This window comes from Colobus angolensis, unplaced genomic scaffold (assembly GCF_000951035.1).
Source record: "Colobus angolensis palliatus isolate OR3802 unplaced genomic scaffold, Cang.pa_1.0 Scaffold140, whole genome shotgun sequence".
NCBI lineage: Eukaryota > Metazoa > Chordata > Mammalia > Primates > Cercopithecidae > Colobus > Colobus angolensis.
This window is the reverse complement of record NW_012114489.1, coordinates 1336270-1346689: the sequence shown is the minus strand read 5'-3', so window position 1 is coordinate 1346689 and position 10420 is coordinate 1336270. Positions and strand designations below refer to the sequence as shown.

General features: G+C 38.7%; 1 protein-coding gene across 1 annotated transcript in view; it reads right to left on the bottom strand.

The window, feature by feature from the left end:
• Positions 1 to 10420, bottom strand: part of PTCHD1 (patched domain containing 1) — a 62884-nt gene that overhangs the window by 8220 nt on the left and 44244 nt on the right. The window contains exon 2 of the mRNA XM_011935103.1: positions 7013 to 7673. Within this exon, the coding sequence (XP_011790493.1) occupies positions 7013 to 7673 (661 nt within the window). The remainder of the gene's footprint in view (positions 1 to 7012; positions 7674 to 10420) is intronic.

The following is a 10420-nucleotide window of genomic DNA, read 5'->3' as shown; positions in this document are numbered from 1 at the left end:
AGGATGGTCTCGATCTCCTGACCTCGTGATCCGCCCGTCTCGGCCTCCCAAAGTGCTGGGATTACAGGCTTGAGCCACCGCGCCCGGCCGAGTTAACCTTTCTTTACCCAGTAGATATACTTCTGGAAAGTTGCTCATAAAGTGAATAATATCTTAAATGTATTTAGTGGTTTTGCTATTGGAGAAGTCTGGGTGATTGGTTGTTGTTGTTGTTGTGGTTGTTTTGTTTTCAATGAATAATCATAGGCAAATCAATCTACTTTGTACAATACTTCTGGATTTTGTAAGTCAGATTTTTCTTCAGGCCCAGATTCTCCCACCTGTCCCAATGTACATAGCCACAACACAGCAGCTGATAGATGCCTTTGGGTGCTACTCACATTTTAATCCTTTCCACACTAGCAGGATTTCTTCATCCTGAGTTCCTCAAAGTAAGGAATGGCTAAGAAGGAGGAAATGGGATGGCTTGCTGATTGATGGATGATCTTTCAGTTTCAACGTGAAAACATTTAATATCATGAGTCAATGAAGCTGTTTATAGCATGCCTGAGCAGTGCTAAATTTCATATATGGAAATAAAATTACTATATTCTTCTCAAAAATTCATAGACTATAATTCATAAGCAAAATCTGCTTAAAGCCTATTTTATTCTTAGAAAAACTTCACTAAGTAGCTCATGTTTATAAGATGCCTGTTTTTCAATGACATCCACATAAATTCATGATTTTGTGTTTTTTTAAGAAGAAATTTAAAGTGTATATATGTCTGGGTTGAGTAACATCTATTTTCAGGGAGAAGTTCATTAATTGGGTTACATTTACACTTTGCCAGTTATAAACATTTACTTTATAAGCTGAATTGTTTGGTTTATCGCAGCCTGTTTTGTCTCACAGTTAAGAGTAAGAATAAAGGTGTACTCTGTTTAAGTAAAGACAGATGCTCACATCGGGGGAACACACACATCTTACTCTTTGTACCAGATACTTGTCACATTTTGAAAATTCTAATCAGAGCATTGGGTTTTCGTCTTAGAAATGATTTTTCTTCACTAGTTAGCTGCAAAAGAGAGCTCTAGAAATGAATTTGCTTATAGCTCTTCCTTGTTTAAAGATAAAGTATTTCAATTTTGTGTGTATGTACATTATATAAGACCAGTGTGTATAAATGTGGCTCATAATATATGCTATGGTCATTGTGTAATTTCTTTTCATATAGAATACAGATGTAATATATAAACATGTATATATGGCATATCTTATTCAAATATATTTTATATATTTACATACAAAATGTTGGACTCCATATACCAGATAATATATACAGAGAAATATATAGTACTTCTATTTAAATATTCAAGCAATATATATTACATAATATATGTTATAAACACATTGTATACATATAAATACATAACATGAGCTTACTACATATCATATTGCATATGATATATAATACAGCTAATGTGATATATAATATATATTATGCACATAGGTTATAAAGACACACATACACACAAGATGAATAGTAGGCTGATGTGAAATTTATGTTACTGATGAGGCAAAATAATGTTACTGTTGCTACACCAATCAGTGTAGAGAAGGGGCTATAGAATCCCACTCTTGGGCTCCATCTGTCTATATTTTGGTTAGCCTTGGTGAAATGCAGGGTTTCCTTGACAATAACTGTGAACCTGTTTGGGTTGTGAGCTTCTGGTCAAGACTGCCCAGCTGTGACTTTCTGAGAGTCTAGTCCAAATGTAGATGCCAGGTATTCCTCCTCTGGGTCTATGTTTAGTTTAGTGTCCTGATGTTGCCTCCTGCTGCCCAAGCTTTACATGGTCTGTCACTCCCTCATTCCCTGGGCAAGACCGGGTAGAGAGACCACCTAGGGGATATCTGGGAATCCTGGGTCAAAGACAAAGGCCTTTTGTATTCCTCTGCCTGAGTTCTGCCTTCCTGGATTTGTGCCCCTAAGTCCTGTTCTTGTCTTACTTTACGGTTAAAAATAGAACAATAAAACTTGTTTTGTTCCATTCCCCTAAATCTATTTCTTTCCACCTACTCTCACCCTAATATGATTGGTGGAGCATAAGAATAAAAGGGCAAGAACGAATTACAAGCCTAAATTACATAATCTCCTTGTAAATTAGTCCCATAATGACCATGGGCCATTACAAAACAAAGATATTCGGGAGACAAACTTTGGAAATACTGTAAAATAAAATGTCTTTTTAAAAAACAGATGTACACAAAAATGTGAACAACAAAACTCTTATCAATCAGCTTTTTTCTCTATAACATGCTGAATCTATTACTGATTTATATCTAAGCAAAGGATTTCTACAGCATTCTAATATACTTCTACTCCATCAGGCAAATTGTCATCTTGTTACAAATAATGGATTTCTACAATAATGTATTAGGCTGAACCACACAAAATTACCATTTTTGTAGTTCAAAAATGACCAGATAGTGGTACCAAGTTTGTAGGCCAAAAATGGTTGGATATTGGCGATTTCATATGGCTTAAATTTCATTATTATCTGACTGATTTTTCCCCCATTTTCTCATGACTTTAGAAATATATCAGAATACTCATCAGGAAAGCAAAACCTTTCAGGTTTGCTTAAGTTTAGAGCAAAAATAATTAATAATTACAATTTTTCAGTTGGAACTAAATTTTTTGCATGTGTATTTTTGCCCTTTCCTTTTTATGAGCATTACATTTCAAGTGGCATCATATGTGAACAAATTTTTGAAGAATGGAACCCAATCTTCTGGTTTCTGCTACATATGAATAATCTTAAAATACACAGCTGAAAGAAGCCAAACCTCCCTGCTATTATTCTTTTCCTAGCACTAATCCGCAAATTAGAAATAATCCACTAATTCTTTCTTCCTTTCACATCCTTGAATCTGAGTGGCCTGGTTGGATAATTCAAAAGGAAGAGGATACCCTGGATCTGACTGCTGACCTCAAATCCCAAACATTTGAAAAAGAGCTTAGAAAGTATTTTTCATCTCATAAATCTCTGGGGCTCTTGTATCTTGATAAATGCAAAGCAACCTTTATAAACTAGATTACATGTAGAAACTAATATCCAAACTCTTTCACTATGACTTCAATTCTCCTTTTTAGTTGTACAGGATGTACATGAAGCAACAAACCTTCCAGATGCAGAAGGGAGAAAACTTTCCTTTGGTTCCCTTCTATATCCTCTAACATTCTATCCCTTTCCTGATTTGTATCTGATCAGCAAAGCTGTGGAAACATTAAGTCTGTAAGGAGAGCTTGCACATAGAAAACCTATGCCAATTTAAAAAATCATACCCAACTGGAGAATAATGGTGTAAATCTTCATCCTTTAAAGGAAATTCCATAACAGATTAAAATAATTAGCATCATATATTCACAAATAGCAATTCAAGTAACTCTCACTACTTGTTATCAATATATTTGGAAAGAAGGGATATTATTTTATGCACGATAAGGGTATAGACCAAATAAACTCTTCTCCAAATTAGAGTAACTAAAAAATGTCGATGAACATTTATAATACTGTAGACCTTTTAGGATTTCAGCTCTAAATAAACTGATATGACTCATCTGGACAGAGGTTTTGGCAGAAGTGGGACTGTCTAGTATGCACAACGCTGATTAAAAACATTCTAAATCATGATGTATCTATGCTTACATCATTGCCAAAATGATTCATCTGTGTAGGATATATTCTTATTGCCAGAACTGTCACATATCATCTTGGCTAGAAACACACAGTCACATCCCATTATGGTCAACTCTTAAGAGTTTATCCAAATTCTTTCCTCTTCTGGAATTTTGTCAGGTTAATACTGCTTGACACATGTGATCTTAAATTTTTCCATTCTAAATCTAGTGTCATTTTGGCATTTGGCTGGATTTGGCCTATGTGACCAGAATCACACTGACAATGTTCAGTTTGTTGAATTTTCAATCTATAATGTTTATCACATTGTAGACCTACTGACAGCCAAGGAAATGTCTGAGACTTTTTCTAAGATACTTTACCTTTTAAATGAGACTTTTTGATTTGATATTGTATTTATATAACATACTAAATCAAGTTTTGCTTAAATCTACTTAGGTTAAGCATAGCCATTTTAAGCTATAGACAGGAAAATTTAAATACTGGACAGTTTTTTGTAGTGCCAAAACCCTTAGCACTGAATTTCTTCTTAGTCATTTGAAATATTTACTGGTATTTTAGGAATGGTCATAAAAAAAACCCAGAATTAAGCGATGGCCTTGAATGCAACATTTATGAAGCGGCTCTTGCTTGTATTTCATTTTATAAACTCTTAAAAATGAAGAGTTTATCTGAGAAATACAGGAGGGCGAACATCCTAAATCCAGGCACTGTTAGCTTTATGAGCACAGTAAGCACCCATTACATCGTGCAAAGTATTTATTGCAAATGGGCCTTAGCTACTAAAACATGTAGCTTCCTTTCATGTTATGACTAAGTAATTTGAGAATGCTTTGGGCTGAGAATGTACAGAAAGGTTGCACACTGATTGTCAGCAGGGAAAACTGCCATCAAATCAATGCACATAACATTCCTCACAAATTGCAAACAAGGGCTTATTGGGCACCTGTGGTGCATGGTCTCTTTCACTGCAAATGCCTGATTTTTTCTGAATTGAACTCTGATGTAAAGTTCAGTGATACTCAGTCTGCGGATCTGTGGCATTACTATTTCTGGATTTGTTTTTTAAAGACACTTCCCTGCTAACAGCATCTTTCCATCCTGCCATCTCTTACATCCTTCCCTGCACCAATACTATCTGCCATAGTCTGTTTTGTGTTGACTTTCCCTTACAATATTTAAAACCTCTTTAAAAAGTACAAAAAAGTAAGTTTTAAGAAATTTTAAATATTTCAATTTACTTTATAAAACTAATCTTAAGAAGTTTTGAATATTACAATTTCATTTTTAGTGAAATTAAGTTTTGAATACTGCTATTTTACTTTACTTAAAATTAATTTTAAGAAACTTTAAATATTATAATTTTATTTTACTTAGTAAATTAATTTTTCAGAAGTTTTAAATATTCTAACATGCTTTGAGCTCACTGGTAACAACCTGGAATGTCATAAAATCAGCACTGATTGTCCTTTTTCTAGCTCCAGCGTCCTTTTGCCTCACCTTAAGAACCTTACGATCTCCCTTCAGTTCCCCACTCTTTTCTTATTCCTATTTCTCTTCCTCCCACAAAAGCAGCAAGAAAATGAAAAGCTAAAAAACAAACGAAACGAAAACCCTTCCCGTAACCCCCAAAACATTCAAGATTGTGACTAATCATGAGCAAAACATCTTAATTTCAACCTTGATACAGGCCTCTGTGGAAGCTACTAATCCTCAGTCCTACTCACTCTTCAAGGAACCACCCTGTATTCCACAGTCAACCCACATGGTCTTGGGGTTATTGTAAAGAGGCAAGTTATGCTGCTTTCTTAATAGACTGAATTCAGGAGGAGGTACAACAGCCTTCTTCTCTGTTGTTTTCAGCAGTGACAAGTACATTATCAAATTATCAGGCTGCTCAGTCTCCTTACGGTGCCCAGCTTTTCACAAAAGCTACCAGTATATGTTTATTGACTAGGTTTCAATTCCTCAGGCCACGGAGAATCGAGGGCAGAATGTAATTCTGTGGCTTTGCAGCCCCACCAGCCCTGCTTATCATGTGCCCATAACACAGCTGAGATTTCCTGAGGAAATTCTTTTCTACTACTCTAAAACAGGGCATAAGGCACACTAATGAACTCAACAGTGGTTATTTCTTAGTTAACAAAAAAGTGCCACTTCATTTGTCACGTTAAAAATGATTCCAAATGACATTTTAATTTTGTTAAAGGAATTGATAAGAAGCTGCTATAGAAAAGGGGGAAAGTGAACCTCTTGAATCCTTGGCCCGCAAGAACCCTGCCATCAGGCTGGCTGGGCATGCCATTTTTGATAACAGATGGACAGGGCAACCGATGTTATGGCCACTATGGCTTTGTTTTGACCATTAATCTCTATCAGGGAGTTCCTGCAGCCCCTATGAGTGAACACACTGGAAGCACGCTGTCACCATCAGCATCGCTTCAAAATATTCTCCTGAGTTCATAGTAAGAATAGGAAAAAAAGTTACTTCCTACTGGTTTCTCACATGTCACTCTCAAAGTTCTTATACATTTATCATGTCCTTTTTGTGTGATGCTCACATCCACTCTATTCATAAGGTGGGGAAACTGAGAGTAGCAGACACTCTCAGCATGCCCTCCCATTCCCCATTCTTGAGCTTGCTGAAGGCTTGACTACAAAGTCACCTGAAGGATTTCTCTGGCTGCAGGAGTGTGCTCGGTCTTCCCTGGGAAGTGCTGGGAGTTAACTGGCCTGGGGAGCAGCCCTCAATTAATCACAAGCCCTCTGTGGGAAAATAGCCCAAATTCCTCACACCAGGGGAGGACCTCTCTGAGGTGTGTTTTACAAGGTCTCACAAAGGTCCCCAGTGGGGCTGAACCACAGGTGTCCACAGCAATGGGCAGAATGTCATATACCTTGGGCTCATTAACATACCTTCAACTGCCTGCCTTCCTGTCTCACTTCCTCACGCCCATACTGGTGCTTCCTGGGCTCACCTTCCAAATACACTACTTGTATCCAAATCTTTGTCTCAAGGCCCTGCTTATGGGGAAGCCCAACCTAAGACACTGGGACACAGAGAAGATTAATACCTGCTAAACACCACGTGGCTGCTCAATGGAGAGTCAGCGCTAGAACCCAGGACTTTGAACTTCCGGCACATTTACCAGATTAGGTTGTTTTTTGCTGATTACCAGCACTTTATAGAGTTGGTCCCAGGACTTTTGGGCAAAATGAAGATACTATAAATGAAACAAAGTTGTTAGATGGCTATTCCTGGCCTTTTAGGAACCCAGTCAACACCACCAGCAGGAGGAAACAGAAAAATGAAGGGTAGTAATTACCTAGCATGACGAAAGGGACTCCCAGGAAGGTGGAATTATATTTCCCACCAGTGAGATTGATGATCCCAGCTGCAGTGAGAGTGGCCAGGCTTATGGTCACCAATCCGAGCAGGCCTAGCCAGGGTTTGCTGCGGACGCAGTCCTGCATAGAGCAGCAAAGGATGGCCATGGTAACCACCAGGATCAGGCTGGTGACCAGGTAACGTTCTGATACGCGGCTGGTCTTCTGGAAATCTTCCCTCAGTGAGGAGGACGTGTAAGGGTACATTTTGACTTTGCTGTTGGATTTCTGAAACAGTCTGACAGTGTCGCAGAAGCTGGACTCCCACCTCTCGGCCACCATGTCATTTAGACTGTTGATTGACTGCAGGTAGTAGGTGAGCTGGATGGCCTCTGCAGATTTCACCCGGTCTTTGCTGTGCACAGTGACGCCCCCAAGCTGGTGCCCATTGTACACAGCCCTCCCGTCCTTTAAGTGAGTGATTGGGTATGTGATAGCAAAATTGGTCCGATTGGTGGCCCGAGCGTTCTTTAGCTCTTCCAGGACGTGCACTATGTCATCCACGATGCAAGTCTTATCATTATTCAGGATACATATATGGGCAAACGTGTAATTAAAACCAGGCCTTGGAACCTGGATCTTGGTGACAGCAGCATGCAACTGTGGGGAAAAAAATGACAGTATTTATTAATCAAATATTTCTATTTTTGTTTTTTGGAGAGGGTAGACATTCCACCTGTAAGCTAAACAGTTCAAATTAAATGTTATAAACCTACATAAGAAATAGGTAGTAGGAATGTGAAACACACATTTGACCAGTGGTTCTCACAATGTGGCCCCTAGAACAACAGCAGCAGCACAACCTGGGAGCTTGTCAGAAATGAAAATTCTTAGGCCCCATCCCAGACCTGGTAAACCAGAATTTCTGGGGTGGAGCCCAGGAATTTGGGTTTTCACAAGCCCTCTTAAGAATTCTGATGCAGCTGACGTTTGAGAAATGCTGCATTAAAGCACCAGTATTCTTTCCACGTGTTCTTTATTTGTGACCCAATTGGTCTATACTATTGGAGAAATCTTATATAGGTCCCCTGTTTAGTTTCCCTCTTGAAAATATAACATAAAAAGTGAACTAAGGTGCAATTCCAAATGCAGATATCCTCTGCTGACTCGTCCTCTGATGCTGATTTGCAGGGCAGTTAAATGATCTCTTTATCCAATTAAATCACTCTCTACCATAAAAGACAAGAGGTTTACCTTGAGGGACCTTGTTTTCTCTGGCGTTCCTTGCCTACATGTATGGGAAGGGAGCTATAACTGTAAGAGCCTGGCTGGGATATATGGGAATCATGCTAAAGCAGAACAATGGGATTTATTTTACACACCTTGCTCCATATTGAATTTGCTGTGCCCAGGTGCTGAATGCTTGTCATCAAAATACGCATGAGAATACAAGCACTAATTTAACTGCCCCTACTACATGCCAGGCACAATTCTAGGCTCTTTATACAGATAAACTTATTTAATCCTTGCAGAAAATTACAAAGTAGGTACAAGTACTAGCTTCATTTTACAGATGAGGAAATATAGAGAAGTCAAGTCACTTGCCCAATGTCACACACATAGTAAAAGGCAGAGCTGAGCTATACCAGGCAGTCTGGCTCCAGAACCTGTGCTCTTGGCCCCTCACCATACACCTCTAGGCATCTGAATGCCTAAGGTTCTTGTTAGTAACTAATTTCTGAATTTGTGCTTTTACTGCCCCACCCCTAAAAGTCACAAATGCTCAATTTCAGATATGTACAAGTATGTGTAATCTAGTAAGATAAGAAAACAAGGCAGTCGAGGGTCTGGTTGGACTAAGGGACTGGAATGAGCTATTACCACGTGTCAGGGCTTCACGCCTTAAATTCTCTCAACAAGTCACTTTACAGATAAGAAAACTGGGGCTCAGGGAGACCATGTAGGTAGGAGGAAGGGCGGGGCTCATCACTGTCTTTTTAAAAATGGCATCATGGTGCCGTTTCAGTGGTAGCTACACAGGTCCTTAGTTTAACTGTTTTGACTCACCAGCAGCTTATCCTCATGGTGGCTTTGCTTTCTCTGTATAAAATGTGGCCTGTGTGCAAAATGAGGCCAGTGACAGACATGTAGTTGAGTGTTAAGTAAACTAGTACATCTACGACTGTGCTTAGCACTGAGTGGACTCTCTCAAGAGTATAGATAGCCATTATGACATATCTGATGAATGAAGGACATTTCATCTGTAAAGAAGCTAGAATTTCACATTCACACAGTTGTTATACTGTAGCTGTGCCACTACAACTCACTACCTTCTCCATGATCCTGATATATTTTCTCTCAAATCTGTTCTAAATAGATTATCTGTTAAGACACTTTGCTGCACATGTGTCTGGATGAGTGGGATATTATGCTTTTAAAAAAATGTCTGAGGGGCACCAGCTATCAAAGTCCTTTCATTAGCACAGAGCATGAGTTGAGAATCCTAATTCTCAGTGGCCCCTTGCCCCACATCTCTTCATGGTACCAACCCACAGGATCAGAAAACATTTCATTGAATTATGTTTGGCTGAAATAATTTGAATTCCTTTATATAAATATGTAAACACACACACACACACACACACACCCCTAGGAGGCTACTTTCACAGCCTAATCATATGCTAAATGTTTGTTTTGATGCTTTGGGATTAATTGTGAGAAAAATGTCTTCAATGATTTTAAGCTGTGAAAGTGTTTTTATCAATTCTTCTCTAAGCATGGCCCAGTGAATTTTGATTAAAAGAACTCCTAGTTACAAAATATTTCAAATTATAAAAGGTTATTTTGGAAGAAAGAAGAACTTAGAGGAATTTAAAGACAAGAGAGAGTTTTGATAAGTGTTGAAGACTTTGGGAAAAGATTCAGAATAGGCTAGAAAAGGAGTGGTATTGAAAGCATGCCTAAGTGTAATATTTAGTGCATTGTTTGTTCCCATGGGCAGTGTAATAAATCTCCCTTAAAGTGATTACTAAATATGTCAAGAGAAAAAGATTGCCAAATAAGATGGTGTTAAGCCACAGGGCTGAACCCAATTATAGCAAGGGGATATTTTCCATCCATTCTCTATGACGACTATGCCCTGCTGGGTGGGGAGTTGTAAACTATTTAGTGATCTTCCAACTCTGCAGATCTACTGCTATGACCCCTAGGACCATACATCAAAGAAAACAGACACCATGTTAACCTGCGTACTACAAGACCATAGGAGGGAGTCTTGGAAAATGAGACTCTTAATGAAGTTTGAGAGGGAAGGTTTCTTTTTTTTTTTTGAGACGGAGTCTCGCTCTGTCGCCCAGGCTGGAGTGCAGTGGCCGGATCTCAGCTCACTGCAAGCTCCGCCTCCCGGG